We start from the raw sequence: 21,391 nt of genomic DNA, 5'->3' as shown, positions 1-21,391 counted from the left end.
GTGGGGGTGGGGGAGGGAGGAGATGGTAAAAAGGGCCAGGCCCTGACCCTTGCCTTGGCCCGAGCCCTTGCCACCCTCAGGTCAGCCTCCATTTCAAAGCCAATTCCGATCTCAGGTGAAAGCTCTGCACCAATGGTTTTCAAATCTTTTGTACAGGTTTCTCTACAAACCTATTTGAAAGAGACCAGCAGACACAGGACAAGGAAAGCTACTGGGGCAGACACGGTGGGAGGAGGACAGCCCGGAGCCCCACCCACCGGCACCCTCTCCTGAGCAGGGTGGCAGCTCGCCTGGCCCCAGGTGCAGGCATCACATCAAGGCCCTGCGTCGCTGGTGCTCTGTGCCCAGTGTGCTGTGTGTGGATGGGGCACCAGCCTCCATTGGGCCCAGCTCTTCCTATGCTCACAGGGCCTCCCTGGCAACCCCACCTACCTGTGAGGGGCCTCTGAAGCTTCTGTGCTTCCTGCCCCTGCCTCCAGGGGACGTGTCTTATCCCCCAAGGATTCCCTTCCACAATCTGTGGTTGTTACACCAGCCTGCCCACCTCGCCTCCCTCAGAGCTGGGTCCTGGCTCTCCACAGCCCCCTGGCCTGGGCTGGGCACAGGAGAGAGCAGCCACAGAGCATGTGGAGCACGAACAGCCCATCCAGCTGCTGCTTGCCCTCACCTTCTCTTTCCTGAGCCAACTCCTGGGGGTGGCAGTGAGGGACCACTCCACAGAGGTTAGAGGTGCTCAGAGAAGAGGTCACATCTCAGGGAGACCCAGAAGAGTGGGCAGGATTTCACACTCCCTCATTAAACACGTTCAGGTCGCCCCTCAGGTGTGGCCATGACCCCCACCCCAAGCTGCACCTGATGTGAGCAGGGCTGGAGACCTGCTCCAAGCCGCTCCGGGTTCCCTTGCCCAAGAATTTGAATCTGGGGCACAGAGACAGCAGCCACGAGGCCGAGCTCAGCCAGGGCAGGTCAGAGCTCCTGGGAGAACGAAGATATAGAGGAACAAAGAAGCCAGTCCATAGAAGGAAAGGTAACAGAGGGGACATGGGAGAGTCCCTGTAGGGTGCTGCATAAGCTCTACTTTTACTGAGGACACCCTGAGTGGGTTTTTGTTCCCTGCCACCAACTGACCCTGAATAGAAGACCATGAAAAAAGAAAAGAATTAGAAAACAGGTCCCTGTCTATAAAGGCGTTTCCAGTGCAGTGAGGAGACATCCCCACAGGCATGATACCACTGCAGGCAGACCTACTGTCAACTAAGTCAGCAGTCCCCAACCTTTTTGGCACCAGGGACCGGTTTCATGGAAGACAGTATTTCCACGGGCCGGGGTGGGGGTGGGGGGGTGGTTTGGGGATGATTCAAGTGCATTGTTTACTGTGCACTTTATTTCTATTATTATTACATCGTAATATATAGTGAAATAATCATACAGCTCACCATAATGCGGAATCAGTGGGACCCCTGAGCTTGTTTTCACTTGCCACTCACTGATAGGGTTTTGTGAGTCTGCAAGCAGTTGATTTATTATGGTCTCTGTGCAGTGAAACCTCTCTGCTAATGATAATCTGTATCTGCAGCCACTCCCCAGCGCTAGCATCACCGCCTCAGCTCCACCTCAGGTCATCAGGCATTAGATTCTCACAAGGAGCACGCAAGCTAGATCCCCCGCATGCGTAGTTCACAGTAGGGTTTGCGCTCCTATTAGAATCTAATGCCACCGCTGATCTGACAGGAGGCAGAGCTCAGGCAGTAATGCGAGCAATGGGGAGCCCTATAAATACAGATGAAGCTTCTCTCGCTCACCCGCCCGCCGCTCACCGCCCGGTTCCTAACAGGCCACGGACCAGTACTGGACTAAGGAGCCAGCTGAAGAGCCAGGGTTGGTGGGTGGTAATAACGACTGGTATTGCTCAGCTGTGCCACACAGTTCCTCTCCCAGGGCAGCTTGGAGCAGATAGCCAGCCCTGCCCTGGTCCCTTCAGGTGTGGGTGGGGGGTGGGGACAGGGTCTGAGGTTTTTTTATTATTGTTGTTGTTGCTGTTATTATTTACCCTCACCACCATCTCAGGACATAGGCATTATTCCTCCCTTTGAGGAGCAAAAAAATTAAGGCTTAGAGCAGTTGAGGGCCTCTTCCGAAGTCACACAATGGAAAAGACAAAAACTCTAATTCAAAAAGATGCATGCACCCCAATGTTCACAGCAGCACTATTTACAATAGCCAAGACATGGAAGCAACCTAAGTGTCCACTGACAGAGGAATGGATAAAGAAGATGTGGAATACATATGCAATGGAATATTACTCAGCCATGAAGAAGTGAAAGAATGCCATTTGCAGCAACATGCATGGACCTAGAGATTATCACACTAAGTGAAGTAAGTCAGATGGAAAAAGACAAATATCATATGATATCACTTATTTGTGTAATCTAAAAAAAAGATATAAATGAATTTATTTACAAAACAGAAACAGACATAGAAAACAATATTATGGTTACCAAAGGGCAAATGGGGGGGAGAAGGATAAATTAGGAGTGTGGGATTAGCGGATACACACTACTATATATAAAATAAATAATAAGGGCCTACTGTACAGGACAGGGAACTACATTCAATATCTTGTAATAATATATAATGGAAAAGAATCTGAAATAGAACATATATGTCTAGATATATACAGATATATATAGATAGATACATATATATAACTGAATCACTTTGCTGTACACCTGAAACTAACACAACATTGTAAATCAACTATACTTCAATAAAAACATTGTTTTAAAAAGTTACACAATGACTCAAAGCAAAGCCAGGATCCCAAATTTTGCACTGCTTTTACTAAGCCATGCCCCTTCACACCATCATGCAAATGAGATTCAACAACTGCCCAGGGCGGCAGGGTTGTGGGGGGGAGGGGAACAGAGCCCCACCTTCCAGTTCCACAGCCCAGAATACCTAGCCTTGACCTTTCAAAGTTTACCTCCAAATCAAAGCTCAAGCTGGCGAAGTTAAGTGCAGGAGGATCCCAGGAAGATATTCTAGCCCTGCTCACCTTGGGTTCAGGACACATGCAGTATTTTGGAACCAGTGACACAATGAGCTGCCAGCCCCACCTGCATCAGAGGCTTGGCACTCATGCCCACAGATCCTCGAGCAGGTTAACATCTAAATGGCAACAAAGCATAAGCCTTCTGAATCTGGTAATTACAAAGGTAAGTGCTATAGTTACAAAGGAAGCAGGGTAATTGCCCTGGCAGGAAAATGATGCTTAAAGCATTTTTTTTTAACATCTTTATTGGAGTATAATTCCTTTACAATGGTATGTTAGTTTCTGCTTTATAACAAAGTGAATCAGCTATACATATACATATATCCCCATATCTCCTCCCTCTTGCTTAAAGCATCTTAATGGTAAGAATGTACCAAATGTAGACAAGTGACTTTTTTATCTACGTTTTTGGTCAAATGACTCTGACCTACTAATCCTCTTATGAAGACCACCTCCAATACAAACATTTCAGAATGCTTATTTTTCTACTGAAATAGGGGGGCCACCTCTGGGATGGCTGGCAGAGGGCCCTGTGGGAAGAGGCGAGGTCAGAACAAACACTGCCCTTGCTGCAAAAATCCAACTCAGTTTCTCTGAGAACTGAGCGTCAGTCTGCTCGAACTGTGCACATACATTTGAACTCGCTGGTGACCCAGTTACCCTGAGCCTCTTCAACTAGCACCAATTTACACGAGTCCCTCAGGGGTAGCCTCTGCCATCTGTATGGGTCACAGGATCACATCTAAGTCCAAACTGTCAACACCTCTTGCACAACAAAATACCATCCTTTTGCTAAGTTCCTTTCTGGTGGCTCTTACCTTTGCTAATGTGGACTCTTAAAAATTGACTCCAACTCATACCCCCCCACCCCACCCTGCAGGCTCCCTGGCAAGGCCGAGCCATCAGAGGTCTCCAGCCTTCCAGGACCTCCTCCTCTGTGCCAAGCCCCGCTTCTTCAGGAAGGGCCAAAATTCTCTCCCAGCTGAGGGACACTAACTTTCCCCTGGGTTCCTTCAGACTCTGAATAAAGCCCAGTCTTCTCTACTGGAAGCACATGTGTGTCCCCCTTTCTCAGGCACTGCACCCCCTTTTCTAGTTCCCTCACACCCTCGAAGTCACCAGGGAGAGTAAAGTTTCCTTTAAACAAACTTCAGTCCACTGCACTGTTAATTTTGCAGATGTGATAACAGTACCTTGAACTAAATATTAAATGTTTAAAAAAGGAATCCTTATCTTTTAAAGATGCATCCTGAAATACTGACGAATATTCAAAATGACACAGGATTAGGGAAGAGGGTAGAGGCACAGAAACAAGACTGAGTTGATAGCTGGTGACAAGTATGTGCCGGCTCCTGAGACTTCTGTCCGCTTCTGTTTATGTCATAAATTTTCCATAACAACAAAAGGATTTAAAAAAATCCCATCCTTGGGGTTCTGCAGCATCCCTGAGTCCAACTGTCCTACGTGAGGATTTTACCTGGACCTCTTTCAACTGACACATTTAGTGAGCAACAACTCCACACAAGGTGCTGCTGAAGCTGCAAAGTAAAAGCCACTGGCCTGTGTGCAACAAGCTCTCGGGATGCAGAGGCTGGTCCTCTATTTTGACAAAATCCTCAAGGCCTCATTTCTCAAATTGGGCACAGGTTTTTCTCTCTCCAGACACCAGGGTGGGCACGTGGAATGGAGTGAGCTCAGCTCCCTGTCCTGGCATCGCTGAGGGGAAATCTTAACTGCCCCTCATTCCTCCCTTGGTCTGGATGAGGTGGCCCAGGTGTGAGTCAAGGCAGAGGAGAGTCTGAGGAGAAGGGAGGCTGACCCATCCATGTTTTGGAGGGGTAGGGTGAGGTCAACCCCTCTGTCCTGCAACCTGAGAGCCAAGGACCAAGGGCCAGGACACGTCATGCCTCCCACCTGGGCCAGAAGCTTGGAGGGAAGTGCTGAGATCACAAGGGGCTCCAGGCCTGAACACCTGAAGGCTGGACACTGCCTAATCCAAAGGACTCAAAACCAGAAACCGACTTCCCCTCCAAACTAGACATAGATCTGTTTATCTGTTCAGAGGGCTGTGTGGCATTCATGCTCTTGGAGCCCCGAATTCACAGCCAAAGCAAGCAGGGAATTCCCACCTTGAGCTGCTGACCCATCAAAGAGCAATGGCTCCCCTCCTGGGGTACCGTTAAATGTTCATCCCGGGGCCACCACAGAAACAAAAGCCAACCCCTCTGGTCAGCAACACCCTTCACCACTATCAGTTTCAATGACCAACAGTTCACACCCACTGTCCCACTCTCTCAGTCAAGGTGAGGACGATGAAGAGAGAGTCTCTGATGAGTGAAGGGTATAGCACTCCCAATACGGACATAATCCCTCTTCTTAGGTGGAGAAAAAGGCTGCACCTATACCTAGAAGAAAGGGGACAAGAATTCGGATACAAGTGCACCTGGTGAACGCCCCACACTATCCCTTTTGTCTCTGTGGTTCCAGTGAATTTAAAAAAAATATGTTGTAGGGACTTCCTTGGTGGCGCAGTGGTTAAGAATCCGCCTGCTAATGCAGGGGACACGGGTTCGATCCCTGGTCCGGGAAGATCCCACATGCCAAGGAGCAACTAAGCCCATGTGCCACAACTACTGAGCCTGTGCTCTAAACCCCGTGAGACACAACTACTGAAGCCTACGTGCCTAGAGACCGTGCTCCGCAACAAGAGAAGCCACCACAATGAGAAGCTCACGCATTGTAACAAAGAGTAGCTCCCGCTTGCCGCAACTAGAGAAAAAGCCCACGTGCAGCAACGAAGACCCAAAGCAGCCAAAAAAATACATGGTAGTAAAACAGAATTAAACCCCCATTCCAACTAAAACAACATTGTAAATGTCAACTATATTTCAATAAAAAAAATTTTTTAAACCCACTCCATGGAAAACACAGAATTTGGAAATGGGGGAAGCAAGGCAGCTGCAGCAAGCCATCCAGGAGTCTGAGCAGACCATGTTTCTCAAAATGAGATCCATGGGGGGCCAGCAGGAGCGCTGCATGGAATGCATATTAAAAATGGGGACCTAAAAAAAAAATGGGGACCTTTTTTTTTTTTTTTTGCGGTACGCGGGCCTCTCACTGTTGTGGCCTCTCCCGTTGCGGAGCACAGGCTCCGGACGCGCAGCCTCAGCAGCCATGGCTCACGGGCCCAGCTGCTCCGCGGCACGTGGGATCTTCCCGGACCGGAGCACGAACCCGCGTCCCCTGCATCGGCAGGCGGACTCTCAACCACTGCGCCACCAGGGAAGCCTGGGACCATTTTTAATGGGCACCATCTGATCATCTCATCAGAATCTTGGTGGTCCTCCCCTAAGAATTTTAATGCACTCACCCCAGCAGCCTTTGTGCCCACCAAAGTTAGAGAGAAGTTTTCCAGGGTTTGTATGTGTTGTTTAATCCATGCCACTCAATATTTTACTAACTTAATGAGCTTACAAGAGACCTCATTACACCTTCTGACCAGCTAAGTGGATGGGGTTCCTCCTCCTTGGGACTAAGGGGTCCAAGGGTTAATAGCTTGAATGTGGCTATGTTTTCCCTTTGTCCTGAGACAAGCACACCCCTGTCTCCACCCAGTCTCTGGGGGTGACCACGGGAGAAGCCATGGCTCAGTGCTTGCAGGGATTTTCTGAGCACTAAGGAACAGTTCTCCCCAACAAGTCAGAAACCCCCAGTTTAGGAAGCCATTCCTTCGAATGGGAAGAGTGCTGAGTGGACCAAGGCAAGACCACCATTTCTCCAGGCCACTTGCCTGCTGAGGCACAAAGGCAGCAGGTTTTCCACGAGCTGATCCAGAGCCAGATTACCCCCCACCACTCCCCAGGGACTTATTTCTACCTTGGGGGACCATGGCCAATAGGGACAGCAGGAAAGCCTTCCAAGTCCTAACTTTTAGAGGATTTTCATCTTGAAGCAATAGGATGGCAGGGTGCCCAGATGGTCTTTAGGGTCAGCCCCTAGGGCCACCAGCCACAAACGGCCCCCTCACCCCCTGCTCAAACGCCGCCTTGGTTGCCCTAAGGGAAGAATCTGGGCTGCCTGGGATAATTCCAAGTGCTGGGCTGTGATATCAGAATAGGGCTATGACCTCAAGGTGGGGGCAGGTCAGCCTGGGGGAGCAGGGCAGGAGAGAGAGAGAGCCCCTGAGGAGCTGGATTAGCCCCCCTGGAGGTAAGGCCCAAGAGAGAGAGGTGTCCGGCTCTGGGTTCACTGCTCACAGCCTCCTGGAGCCCCCACTGGGAGGCGGACCTGAAGATATGAAAATGATTCTGAGAGGTAGCTCGCAAGCCAGCTGAACTTCTGGTGCTTCCTTACTCACTCATTTAGGAGCAAGGAAAGCAAACAAACTACCCTCTTGCTCCCCCCTGTGTCAAGTGAAAGGATACTCTCTATTTTCTGACTGAGAAGTTCCACTTTGGACCACACCCACCCGAGTGGGCTGAGCATCAAAGTCCCCCAGGATGCGGCTAAATGCAGGTAGATGAAATGTAGGACGCCGTTTACACTGAATTACAATAAACAAATTTCAGTGTAAGTATGTCCCAACTATGGCATGGGACACATTTACACTAAAACATCTGTGTATGTTTGAAGTGCAAATGAAAGTTGGTGACCTGACCTTTTATTTGCTAAATCTGGCAATCCTATCCAGGAAGATTTTTTTTTAATGCAGGTGCCCGCCCCCCGCCACCCCCCCATCCCCAATGCTCTCATTCATTCAGATTTATCCCTGCAGGGGGACCTGGGAACCTGTATTATTTTAAAGCTGCCAAGGTGACTATTATCAATAACTATCGCTGACTTTTCTTGAGCATTTGACAAGCCATGTGCTAAGTTCGTTTCATGCACTGTCTAAGATAGTCCTCACAGCACCTCTAAGGGGTGGTTCTACGATTAAGCCTGCTTTACAGAGGAGAGAAAGAGGCAACAGACAGCAAGCACCTCACCCAGGGTCACACAGTTACTAAGCCGTGGTTTGAACGCAGGAAAGGTGGCTCCCACTGACTTAGAAATCTTTGAATTGGAAGGACGTTGGGAGGCACACAGTCAAAGCCTCTGGTGGACTGACCGACAGAGAATCTGAGGCTCCGGGAACTCATGCTCACACTAACCAGCACACCACTGTGCATACGCATGAGGGGCTGAGCCCAGTGGCAGAGAGCAAGCATCTAGCCCAGGCAGGGGGCCAGCTCAGGGAGGGTTTCCAGAATGGCCTCTCCTTGAAGGGGAAGCAGACCTAAGAGGAAGCAGGGTGTGGGAAGGGGCTGGGTGCTAACGAAGAGGGTTTGTAAGCAGGAGGCTCAGCTTGCAAGCCGGCCTGGCAGCAAGATGGTGTGCCAATGAGGAGAGGGAAAGCTGGAGAACCAAGAAGGGACAGAAGTCAAAACTGCATTTTATTTTCAAATGAACACACAGCAATTTTTTTGTTGCTGCACAGTTCTATGCTTTTTTTTTTTTTTTTTCTCATCTTGTGGGATCTTAGTTTTCCGACCAGGGATTGAACTCCGGCCAGGGCAGTGAAAGCACCGAGTACAAACCACTGGACTGCCAGGGAATTCGCCAGTTCTATGCATTTTAACGCATGTATAGACTCATGACACAGCTTCACCATAGGACACAGAACAATTCCATCACCCCCAAAACACTTCCTCCTACTACAACTTTGTATCACTCCCTCCCTTCACCCCTCACCCTTGGCAACCACTGACCTGCTCTACATCTCTAGTTTCTGCCTTTTCCAGAGTGTCATATAAATGGAATCATACAACTTTTTGAGAATGGCTTCTTTCACTCAGCATAATGCCTCTGAGATCCATCCAAGTTATTGTACACATCAATAGTTCATTCATTGTGACTGCCAAATAGCGTTCCACTCGATGGATGTACCAGGGTTTGTTCAATCCACTGAAGGACATCTGAGAAGTTCCCAGTACTTTGCTATTAAAAATAATGCTGCTATGGGACTTCCCTGGTGGCACAGTGCTTAAGAGTCTGCCTGCCAGTGCAGGGGACACAGGTTCAATCCCTGGTCCAGGAAGATCCCACATGCCAAGGAGCAACTAAGCCCATGCGCCACAACTACTGAGCCCACGTGCCACAACTACTGAAGCCTGAGCACCTAGAGCCCTTGCTCTGCAACAAGAGAAGCCACCGCAATGAGAAGTCTGCGCACCGCAACGAAAAGTAGCCCCCGCTCGCCGCAACTAAAGAAAGCCTGAGCACAGCAACGAAGACCCAACACAGACAATAATTAATTAATTAATTAAAAAATAATGCTGCTATGAACATTTGTGTACAGGTTTTTGCGTGAACATAAGTTTCCATTTCTCTAGGATAAATATGCAAGGGTGTAGTTCCTGGGTCATATAGTAATTGCATGTTTAGTTTTTTAAGAAACTGCCAAAATGTTTTCCAGAGTGGCTGTACCATTCTACATTCCCACCAGTAACTTATGATGGATCCTCACCAGCATTTAGTATTATCGCTATTTTTTATTTTAGCTGTTCTAATAATGTGTAGTGATATCTCACAGTGATCTTAATTTGTATTTCTCTAACAGCTAATGATAATGAACACCTTTTCATGTGCTTATTTGCCATCTGTGTCTTCTCTTCAGTGAAATTATTTGTGCTTCAAGACACCAAAAGGAGAGGAATCCTACCATGTCTCACTGACACGTAGCATGTGTTACTTTGAGTTGTACCTGAATGTCTGTCCTGTGACCTTACCCAGAAGGCTAACCTCTTGGGAACACAAGACATGTGGTGCATCTCCAGCCTCTGACCATGCCTAAAGGACATGAAATGAAGGAATGTGCGCCTGAGGCTGCTCCCTCAGGGGTTCCAGACTCTCCTAGAGGAAGTGCAGGCTAGCAATCCCTAGCACTGTCAGCTGAGTTAACAGTACTTCCATACCAGCTGCAAAAGAAACCCCTGCTGCTGGCTGTCCCAGGAAAATTGTTCCAGAATGATGAATCCAGTAGGTGCTACCTGCTACATTATTTTCAAGAAGTTCCTAAAAATGAGGCAATGATTGATTGATTGATTGATTTTACTTAGAAGCTACTAAGAGGAAGCTAGTTCTTCCACAACCAGCAATGTCCCTGCACTTGGCCAATGGGGTTGTCCCGACCCCAGCCACAACACCAGCTACATCATTTGCTACAAGCATCCAAACTGAGACCACAGGTCCTGCTGGGGGTCTCAATGCAGCCCATACCTCAGATGCCCCCAAACACCCTCCTTCACTGGGAAATGGAGTGGTACCCTGGGGACCCCTGGCCAAGCTCAGCATCACTGCTGACACACCCAAGCCACAGAGTGCTGACCCCAAGAAAAAGAGTCATCATGGAGGGACCCATGATCCAAATGGGTGAGACTAAAAGAGAAGGTCAGACTGATAGTCAATGACCTTCCATGTGCACTGAGAAGCTAGTGCTGGGGGAGAGACCCCAATGCAGGGAGACTGAGTATGGGGCACAATGACTGATGTCACTAGCCCCTCCGCCTGCTTTGTGCTAGAGCTCCTTCCACAGGACTCACCATCTCCCGGACCAGCCTTGGAGACAATCCTGGAGAACAGGGGCTGTGACTCCTTCTCACCTGGAGCCCTGCCTCTTTAAAAAACACACAGGTCTAGGATTCCCTGGTGGCACAGTGGTTGAGAATCCACCTGCCAATGCAGGGGATATGGGTTCGAGCCCTGGTCTGGGAAGATCCCACATGCTGCGGAGCAACTAAGCCCATGCACCACAACTACTGAGCCTGTGCTCTAGAGCCCGTGTGCCACAACTACTGATCCCGTGTGCCGCAACTACTGAAGCCCACACTCCTAGAGCCCGTGCTCCACAATGAGAGAAGCCACCACAATGAGAAGCCCGCACACCGCAACAAAGAGTAGCCCCCGCTCACCGCAACTAGAGAAAGTCCGCGCGCAATGAAGACCTAACACAGCCTAAAATAAATAAATAAATTTATATTAAAAAAAACCCACACAGGTCTATAATAAACACACACCTTGTGCTTATAACTTCAAAAGGATCACAGCTTCCCAGTCCTCCCCTCCATATGTGTGGACCCAGTTTTCACCCATCAGAAACCTGCTATTGCTCTGGGCAGGCAAGGCTCTAAGGAGGCCAGCATTCTTACACAGGGCCAGAGGCATCTACTGGTACGACCCAGGTGGGAGGCAGAGTGACAGTATCTCAGAATTACAAATGCACAGTCCCACCAACCCAGCAACCCCCCTTCCTGGGACGTACGTTTCATTTATTCTTGTACACACCTGAAATGAAATGCAAGGTTACTCACTGCAGCGTGGCAGGTCATAGCAAATTAAAAAAACAACCTAAATGTTCATCAACAGGCTATAGGTTACATAAACTAGGGTACTTTCGTACAATGAAGTACTGTACTATTGTAAAAACAAGGAGGAAGCTTTTTATGTATTTATAGGAAAAAATTCCAAGATATACTATTGCCAAATGGAAAAAAAGCAAGGTGGGAGACTGAATTTCCTATAAGTACTTATTTGAATACACATGTAAACACATAAGATACTGGTAGCTCTGGTTGCCCCTGGGTGGGAGAACAGGGTGGGTAGCTGGGGATAAGAGTCAAGGGCAGACTTCACTGCATATGCTTTGAAACCATTGGTTTATGAATCTTATAAAGACAATACATATTTTTAAAAATATATTAAAGTAAAAAATAAAATGTCTTGCTCAGGACTTCTGAGCTGACCCTCCATCTTGGCAAAGACAGCATCTCCGGCTAAATGGTTTTCAATCTCCAAATGGACCTCGAAAAAAGTCTGGCCTGAGGCATAAGTGCACCATCCTGGTCTCCCACCTCGACTCTGCTTCTGGAACTGACTCACTGCAGCAACCGAAAGTTCTACTGAAGCCCAGGAACCAGACTTGTCCAAAGAAAGACACACACAGCCCTGCCCACCTCAACATTTCCATCCCGAGAACTGCCAGCCACCCTGACCACCTAACATCCCACTGTTGAGGACGCACGGAGCTGAGTGGGAAGGGCAAACACGCACCCTGACCTTCCGAGGTTGGTCTGAACTAGCCTGGTCACCACTGGCCTCCAAACACTTTCAGTTCCCACTCTCTCCAGACCCACGACACTGCACGTACTCCCACCGCACCAAGCACTCGCTACCTGACTGGCTGCTCATCAAGCGGACAGCCTTGGCCTTGGCCAGCTCCAGGGCGGTGATCCACTGCTGCCGCTCCACCTCTGAACCGGCCTTGAGGTGGTAGGTCCTGCCCCCACTGGTCAGCACGATACCGCAAGAGTCCTCCGTGTCAAAGTGCGCAGTGAACAGGTTGATGGTGCCGCGGCAGGTGTGGGCCATTTCACCCTGATTTCTGTGGGATGCAAGAGAAGGGATGGGGTGAGGCTCCCAAACTCAATAGTCCTAGACTGAATAAAAGCCTCAAGGCACATCCTTGGAATCTCAGACCCTTGGAGCTGGCACGGGAGATGGGAAATAAGGCCTCTCGGGATTGATTGGTAGGGGCTTGGCTTGTGGGGGGCAGTTCTCAGTGGGGAGAGTGGCAGAGGATGCCACCATTCTCCTCTGGCCCCAGGAGATGAAGGCAATGGCTGGGCTGACACAGTACCCCTTGCGACAAGGGACTGACCCTTGGCTGGTTACAAGGTCATGGAGCTAATGGTACCAAGGTAAGGGGAAGCGGAGGTGACTAAAGTGTGGGCCATTTCCAACTGTGACCAGTGTCTGAAAAGTGAGATCCAACTATCATGACTGGATCTACTTAACTCACTCCTTTAGACACTCAAAGGAAATTCAGACACCACTGTTCCCCCACCCTCCCCCACGACGTACCAAAGCTCTTTCCACAGAGGATGTGGGAAAAGGAAGAGCAACTGGTCAGCACGTAACCCTGCCAGTGCCGGAGCTCATTTGGCACTTCTGCTGCTCTTTAATGCTCACTTACACTCCCTGGCTGTTCATCATCTGTTATTACTTCCTTGACTCTTCTACCAGTTCCAAAGTCAGATGACTTGACACTCAGGAAGACATTTATCTTTCATTTGAACTACTGTTTCTGATTCTCTCCTGCTTTGGTTACATTCCTTAGGGAAGATGATATGCAGTTGACCCTTGAACAACATCAGGGGTTAGAAGCACCCAACCCCCTGTGCAGTTGAAAATCTGCATGGTGCTAGCAGAGAGTGAAGAGGGTTCAGAAGGGGTGGTGGAGGAAGAAGAGGATGAATGTCGATCACAGCATCAGGACCAGCCACAGCAGCACCGAAGGAGCCTGTTTCACAACCTTCTTGCTTCAGTCTTCCAGGCGACCCCAGCTGGCCACCAGGAAGGGGACCCTGTCGCTGACTAGACTCGCCACGTCCCCTCCCAGGGAAGGGGTCAACGTGTCTTTGTTCTCTCAGAGGGTGGTGGTCCCCCCATTGCAGTGGGAGAGCAGATACCAATGAAGGCATGCGCGGACCTGAGTAGCGCAAGGTGTGGAGCGTGCTGGACACAAACCTTGTGCACCTCCCCAGATTCCCTCGACCACCTCCTCTGTCAGTCGATGCCTCCTCCTTGCCCAACTGTCCCTCCACTTCTGGACTCTCATAAAATGACACTGGGAAACGGGAGATGGGAGTGAATGGGGCAGATACATCCTCCCTCCATTTGCGCCTCTGCGGACTGCAGAGTGGTGTGTTTTCTCCTCGTGTGTCTTCTGGAGGAGTATGTGCGCCAGGCCCGCTGTGTCTCTGCTGCTCGCTGTGAAGCAACATCCAGCAAAGGAAACGCACTGTATCATTGTCACTTCCATCTTCCCACTCCCCATTTCTGCTTCACTGCCCTTCGACTGCATCTCTCAAAGTGTCAACTCTTTTTTTTTTTAACATCTTTATTGGAGTATAATTGCTTTACAATGGTGTGTTAGTTTCTGCTTTATAACAAAGTGAATCCGCTATACATATACATATATCCCCATATCTCCTCCCTCTTTCGTCTCCCTCACACCCTCCCTATCCCACCCCTCTAGGTGGTCACAAAGCACCAAGCTGATCTTCCTATGCTACGCGGCTGCTTCCCACGAGCTAACTATTTTACATTTGGTAGTGTATATATGTCCATGCCACGCTCTCACTTCGTTCCAGCTTACCCTTCCCCCTCCCCGTGTCCTCAAGTCCATTCTCTACATCTGCGTCCTTATTCCTGTCCTGCCCCTAGGTTCTTCAGAACCACTTTTTTTTTTTTTTTAGATTCCATATATATGTGTTAGCATACAGTATTTGTTTTTCTCTTTCTGACTTACTTCACTCTGTATGACAGACTCTAGGTCCAACCACCTCACTACAAATAACTCAATTTCATTTCTTTTTATGGCTGAGTAATATTCCATTGTATATATGTGCCACATCTTTATCCATTCAACTGTCGATGGAAAGTGTCAACTCTTTAATCCTTGCCTTGGGCTATGCGTTCTGGAGGACCTTCACACACACACAAAAATGTCCACAGGCAAGAAAAAAAATTGACAGGCAACAAGTTTTAACTCAGACACATAGAAAGACAAAGGCTACTAATTTGGAGCAAAGCACTCAGCCTTGTATGAGACTTCTGTTCAACGCCTGCTCAGGCTGACTCTGATTCACTTGGTAAATTCCTCTCTGATCTTCTAAATTCTAATTTGGCAAGTACTTCCTATGGGTTACCATATACAGGAATTGTGCTAGAAACTGGAGAGGTGGTAGATATAAAGGTAAATAAGACACATTTTCTGGCCTCAAAGAACATTCCGCTTTGTGAAAGAGGCAGGTCCATAAACTGCAAGGTACTATTTAATAAGCAGAGGGAAATAAATTCAAAACAAAGGGGGTGTTCGCTTTATAAAAATTCATTGAGTTACATTCTTGTAATTTACCTACTTTTCTATGTGTCTGTTACACACATACAATGTATTGTATGCTACATACATATCAGTTGTCAATTAAAAGTTGGCTTTAAAATCAAAATGAAAGGTGGTTAGGTCTCAAGAAACAGAATGACCCTTTCTTGTCCTAGAGGGCTCAAGGCGTACACTGGAGCAGTGTCTCAAACAGTGAGGGACTCTGCCCAAGCACAGACTAGGAGGAGGGTCAGGCTAACCCAGAGCAGCGGCATGGGGGCTGTGGCTCTGGGAAAGCCCAGGGATCCGGAGCAGCCAAAGGAGAGGGTCCAGCCAAGGCCTGGGTTGATGATGGGCATAAAAGTGAACTAAATTGTGTCCCCCAGGGAGATTTATTGAAGTCCTAACCCCCAGCACCTGTGAATGTGGCCTTATTTGGAAATATGGTTTTTGAAGATATAATCAAGTTAAGATGAGGTCATTAGGGTGGGCCGTAGTCCAATAAGACTGATGTCCTTATAAGAAGAGGAACAGACACAGAAACAGGAGGGAGGCAGAGATGGGCATGATGCATCTACAAGCCAGGGAATGCCAAGGATCACCAGCCAACATCAGAGGCCAGGCAGGCCTGGGATAGACTCTCCTCCAGGGCCTTCAGAGAGAGTACAGACCTGCTGACACCTTCACTTTGGACTTCTAGCCTCCACAAGTATGAGACTATACATTTCCTTTGTTTTAAGCCATCCACTTTTTCGTGCTTTATCACAGCAGCCTAGGACACTAAACACAATGGCTGAACAGATGGGTGGAGGAATGACCTTCTGGAACCTCACATGCAGCTGAGCCTGTTCATCAGCTGAGCACACCAACCACAGGGCTGCACCTCACCCTCCACACAGTTCCCGCCTAGAATACGCAGCACCACGGTACCCGCACGGCTCCTCTCCTTACTGGAGCAGCCCTGCCCCAAAGCTGCCCGTCCTGCTCGGAGGTTTCCCCTCTTCCGACACCATAGTGGCTAGACAGCCAAAAACGACCTGCATCAAAGATTCCAAGGAATCAGTTTCCAGCGACGACATGCATTCACACAAAACATAAATGTGGAAGTGAGCAAGAGGAAAGGCACCCATCGTGGTGGCAGGAACTGCAACAGAGGGCGTGTGCTCTGGCAGCCCCCAATTCCAGGGCTCCCTGCAGTGGTATCAGCGGTTCACCCCATCACAGCAGAGGTGGTGAGAGTCTGCGGGCCCAGACTGCTCCTGACTCCTTCCAGCCTGCTCCTCCAGCCCTTCCAGCGAGTGGGAAATGACCCCGTCCCTGGCCGCACAGCCTTCTGCTCACACTAGCCAGAGTCATGTCTGCTGTGCGTGGCTGAGTCCTGACCCAGGCACCTCCCCAGAGGCTACATCATCTTGGAATGCCATCCTGTGACTGCAAACAAGGTGTGATGTTTGCTGTCTGGGCTCCCTAGCAACCAGGCAAATCCTGTGTGTTTGCAGAGGTTTTAAAATCTGGATCTAGAGATGCAAAACATACACTCGGAAAATGCAAGCCACTGATTGGGAGAGTTATTCGCAATAAATGTACCCAACAAAGAACCTGTGTCAAGAAAATACAAAGAACTCCTAAAATCAGTAATAAAGAGGCCAGCAACCCAATTTAAAAATGGGCAAAAGATTTAAGCAGGCACTTCCCAAAAGAGGATATCCAAATGGCTTATGAACGTACAAAGCAGTGCTCAATGTCATCAGTTATCAGTAAACATACACATGCCCCACGATCCAGCAATTCTGCTCCTACAGAACTCCCCACTCGGGATGTGCACACGTGTACATGTTCCAGAACTTCCACAGCATCTTCCTAATAACCGAGAACTGAAAACAACACACACATCTGTCCACACTAGACCAGATAAACAAATGGTGGTATATTTGTTTGGTGGTTTATCCAATGGTAATGTATTATTATACAGCAATGAGAATAAAAGCATTAGAACTGCACATAACAACCTGCAAGAACCTCACAAACATAATATTGAGCAGAAGTCAGACACCAAGAGGACGTATTGTGTGATTCCACTGATAAAAAGTACAGTAACAGGCAAAAGAAAGCTCTGGGGTGAGAAGTCCAGACAGCAGTTACCCTTGGGGGAGCAGTGACTGGAAGGGGACATGGGGGGACTCCTGGAGGGCTGGTCATGTTTTATTTCTTCAGCGGGGCAGAGCTTATTCAGTGTGTTCATTCTGTGATTTGCCCACTTTCCTCTCTGTATATTGTACTTTATTAAAAGTTTACATTTAAAAGTACAGGAATGGGGGGAATTCCCTGGCAGTCCAGTGGTTAGGACTCCGTGCTCTCACTGCTGAAGGCCCGGGTTCAGTCTGTGGTCTAGGAACTAAGATCCTGCAAGTCTTATGGCCAAAAGAAAAGAACAGGAATGGGGAGAATTCTTTGCTGGCAGTGGTGGCAGCAGCAACAATTGTTTCTCAGCGGCAGTAGAGGTAGCAGGGCCCCAGTGGCAATGTCCTTGCCGGGATGGTTCTGTGACACGACTTTGAGCCTGGATCTGGCTGCCCAGCCTGCCTTCTTCTCACCTCTCCTCTGAGATCTCTGTTCTGCCTTTCCAGGGATTCTGTGAGCAAATGAAGATCCTTCCAGTAAATACCTTTTTTTTTTTTTTTTTTGGTTTAACATATCCAGAGCTGGTTTACTGTTATTCTCAACTAAGAACCTGCTGGTACACGTGAGCAGCAGCCACAGAAGGGATGTCGGAAGGTGGGGAGGGCAGTGAGGAAGGTTGTAAGAGACGTGGGCAGGAGAAAACAGCAGAGTTCGGTTCTTCTGTCTCTTGGGCCAAGGGGATGCTGTTAGGACCCTTCCAGGTCTAAGTAATGAAGCTCAGCTGTTTGTTCTAACTACCCCATCCCGAGGGCTTACCTTAGAAGTGTCTCACACAGGCTAGCCATTTAAGATGTGACAAGAAAGGCAGGAATGTCACCTCTCTGTTCCAGATGCGGAGGGTGAGCCTCGGAGATGTGGGCAGCTCAGTGGAGCTCCCAAAGGGGACCGCACCACTAGAGCGAGCCCCACCCACCCACAGCCCTGCCTCTTACCCACAGGGCCGCACAGACTTGTCCGCCAGGCTTCACGTGTGCTCTCAAAAGTCACCAAAGCTGGTGGCTCTATTTAGAAAATGCTCGACATGGCAAGTGTCAGACGTGGCCCATCAAACAGAAGCATCTACAGTGCAGTGTTTGCTTCCAGAGATGAGACTATCACTACGAGACCTGACCCCATTTCATTTTGCTTCTGGCCTCATTCTTCGCCATTTAGAGTTTCCCTTGAGAAATGTTAAATAAATGCTGCTACAAGTTCTACAGGAAGGATATTTCTAGTGTAATTTTTAGAATAAAAACTAAAAAGGAGACTCAGGATCCATCCTCCAGTTACTGAAATTCACAAGGCTACATTTTTACACAAATGGAGGATGACAGTAATTTATAAAAGACAGCACACTTACAAGACAACTTATATCCAGGTAGTACCTCACTTTCTGTAAGAGTCTGTCACAAACATGAGTCTTTTGATCCTTGCAAGGGTCCAGAAAGTGGGCAAAGCAGACATTGATTTGTTCAGCAAATATTTAGCAAGTATATTCTATATGGCAGTCACCTGTAGGAGGAAATTAGCCTCATTTTATATCCAGGAAAAGAGAGGAGGCCAGAAAAAGGTAAATCATGTGCCCCCATCCATAGAGCTGGTAAACAACAAAGCCAGCACCAGAACTCAGTTTCTCTGCCACCAGCACAGGGCTCTTCTCAAGGAGAAAACTGAGGCTTCCATCCAGAAAAAATGTTCTGCTTTACCCGGTCATTGTTTGTACTTGCCGCTAACAAGCTAGAACATAAGTTCCATGAGCCACAGACCTGGCCTGTCTTGTCCCCACACACGTGACACACGGTGGGAGCTCAGAGTTGTTGGGCTGGCAGAGTGAATTAACGCATGTGTGTTACATGCAGAGGAACAAACCCAAGGAGATGATCCAGGCTCGGCCCACACCGGAAGTTCTGCCAACCTCACATGCTAAAGGTGGAGTAATGGGGGTAACACCACCCCACTCCATCAACATCACTGACTGAAAATCCATTAGACGCTTTTTGCGGTTCCATCAAAATATCAGAATATCATGAACTACTCAGTGACACCTAAGGTGGTTCTTCAGATTATTAAGTGGAAAGCCTGTCACAGAATATTGCACAAATGCTTTAGATCTCAAATTTAGACTAAAAAGGTCTTGTCAAGTAGAAAATGGATGAATGTTTTAATGGCTGAAGCAAAAATTAAAACACTGTCTGATGTGGTTCTACATGTGTGTAGAGGAAATATTTAAGACAATTATGCTGTAAATGGGGGAGTGTAAAGGAACTTACAAGGAGGTAGGGTTTCTATACTTCACTAAAACTGGTAAAATGACATCAGCAGACTGTGATAAGTCATGTATATGTAATGTAATATTTAGAAGAACCACTAAAAAAGTTATCCAAAGAGACATACTCAAAAACACTAAAGAATAATTAAACATAGGGTGACCACATGACCCAACAATTCCACTCTGAGGTATACACCCAAGAGAAGTGAAAACATATGCCCACACAAAAACTTGTACACGAACATTTATAATAGCATTATGCATAACAGCTAAAAGGTAGAAACAATACCATCAATGAATGAATGGACAAAAAAAAGATTCATACAATGGGGTTCAACTTGGTTGAACCTTGAACATTATGCTAAGTGAAAGAAGCCAGGCACAAAATTCCACATATTGTATAATTCCATCCATATTAATGTCCAGAATAGGGAAATACAGAGAGACAGAAAGGACTGGAGTGGTTGTTTAGGACTGGGAGCACACGGCTGGGAGCGCACGGGAGTGGTAGCTAAAGGGTATGGGGTTTCTTTTGAAGATGATGAAGACGTTCTAAAATTGACTTTAGTGATGGTTGTACATATCTGTGAATATATTAAAAACCATTAAGTTGTACACTTTAAATGGATTATTTGCATGGTATGTGAATTATCTCTCAAAGATTAGAACAAGAATAATAGCTGTAATACATTAAAAGACATCAAGTCAAGGAGTTCATAATAAAGCTGAAAAAGTAAGTCATCAGTAACCTTGGAGGGATGCTAGGGACCCATTTATTTGTTTGATAATTGGTGAATAAAAGAAAGCATGGGGGCGCTTCCCTGGTGGAGCAGTGGTTGAGAGTCCGCCTGCCGATGCAGGGGACACGGGTTTGTGCCCCGGTCCGGGAAGATCCCACATGCCACGGAGCAGCTGGGCCTGTGAGCCATGGCCACTGAGCCTGTGCATCCAGAGCCTGTGCTCCACAATGGGAGAGGCCACAGCAGTGACAGGCCCGTGTACCGCAAAGAAAAAAAAAAGAAAGCATGGGGCATTTTCCTACCATTTCCATATTAACTAAACCATTGGGTAACCTAATGGTTGATGAGGGGAAGTTTCTCTTTATAGAATTATTCCCTCTAATAACTGAAAAAGGCAATAATAGAATATCAGCATTTTGCAAACTGTAATAAACTAATGGGTCTAGAAAATTGTCAACAATGGCCTCTGATATTTGTGCGCATATGTGTGTGTGAAAGAGACAGAGAGAGAAGGAGGGAGAGGGGGAAGGGGAGGGAAAGAAATGAAGGAAGGGAGGGAGGGAGGGAGGAAGGAAGGAAGGAAGGAAGGAAGGCAGGAAGGAAGGAAGGAAGGAAGGAAAGGAGGAAGGAAGGAAGGGAGGAAAGAAAGAACCAGCCAATACATGCCCCTCTTCAATATATCCATGAACCATCCTGCCAGTATAATTTAATCTTACTCTGATGGAATCCCTAGCTATCAGTTTACAGGAAATAAAGAAGATAGAAGAGTATGATAAATAACATTATGGAGATGCAATCAGCAAAATCCAGTTTGTGTGAAACTACAGAACAAATGACCCCGTTTCTTCAACAAATAAATTGCAAGGGGAAGAAGAGAAAGAGAGAAGAAGAACCCATAAATCAAGAGATACTGGGGAGCCCCTTCCCCTTTCCCAGGAGAAACTAAGCTGTGGGGATTCAGACAGTGCAGCTAGGCCCTGTGGCAGAGGGGTTTGGCCAAGACCGCCACCAAGATCAGCAATACCAACGTCGAGATAACTCAGCCAGCACGACTGGTTGCACAGGAACAGAGGAGATTTGTCCAGTGTGACCAGGAGGGTGTTTTCATACAAGGGACTGAGCAAATAAGTAAATATATTGAGGATAATGGGAGCCAGATCTCTTACTGTCAGAGTCTGAAGTTGGAAACATGGAAGAGAAAGGCAAGAAAAAACTACCTCTATCCACAAAGAGAGTCTAGAAGCAATAAC

The 21,391-nt window shown here is 47.8% G+C and overlaps 1 protein-coding gene across 2 annotated transcripts in view; it reads right to left on the bottom strand.

Moving 5' to 3' along the window:
• The window catches only part of OSBP2 (oxysterol binding protein 2), a 145,254-nt gene that overhangs the window by 102,659 nt on the left and 21,204 nt on the right, over positions 1 to 21,391 (bottom strand). For both annotated transcript variants that reach the window (XM_024767995.1, XM_024767994.1), the window contains exon 2: positions 12,262 to 12,470. In XM_024767995.1, the coding sequence (XP_024623763.1) occupies positions 12,262 to 12,470 (209 nt within the window). The remainder of the gene's footprint in view (positions 1 to 12,261; positions 12,471 to 21,391) is intronic.

The sequence above is a fragment of the Neophocaena asiaeorientalis genome, unplaced genomic scaffold (genome assembly GCF_003031525.2).
Source record: "Neophocaena asiaeorientalis asiaeorientalis breed wild unplaced genomic scaffold, Neophocaena_asiaeorientalis_V1.1 scaffold828, whole genome shotgun sequence".
In the NCBI taxonomy this organism is placed as follows: Eukaryota; Metazoa; Chordata; class Mammalia; order Artiodactyla; family Phocoenidae; genus Neophocaena; species Neophocaena asiaeorientalis.
The sequence above is the reverse complement of the archived record's forward strand: the minus strand, read 5'-3'. Positions and strand labels throughout refer to the sequence as shown.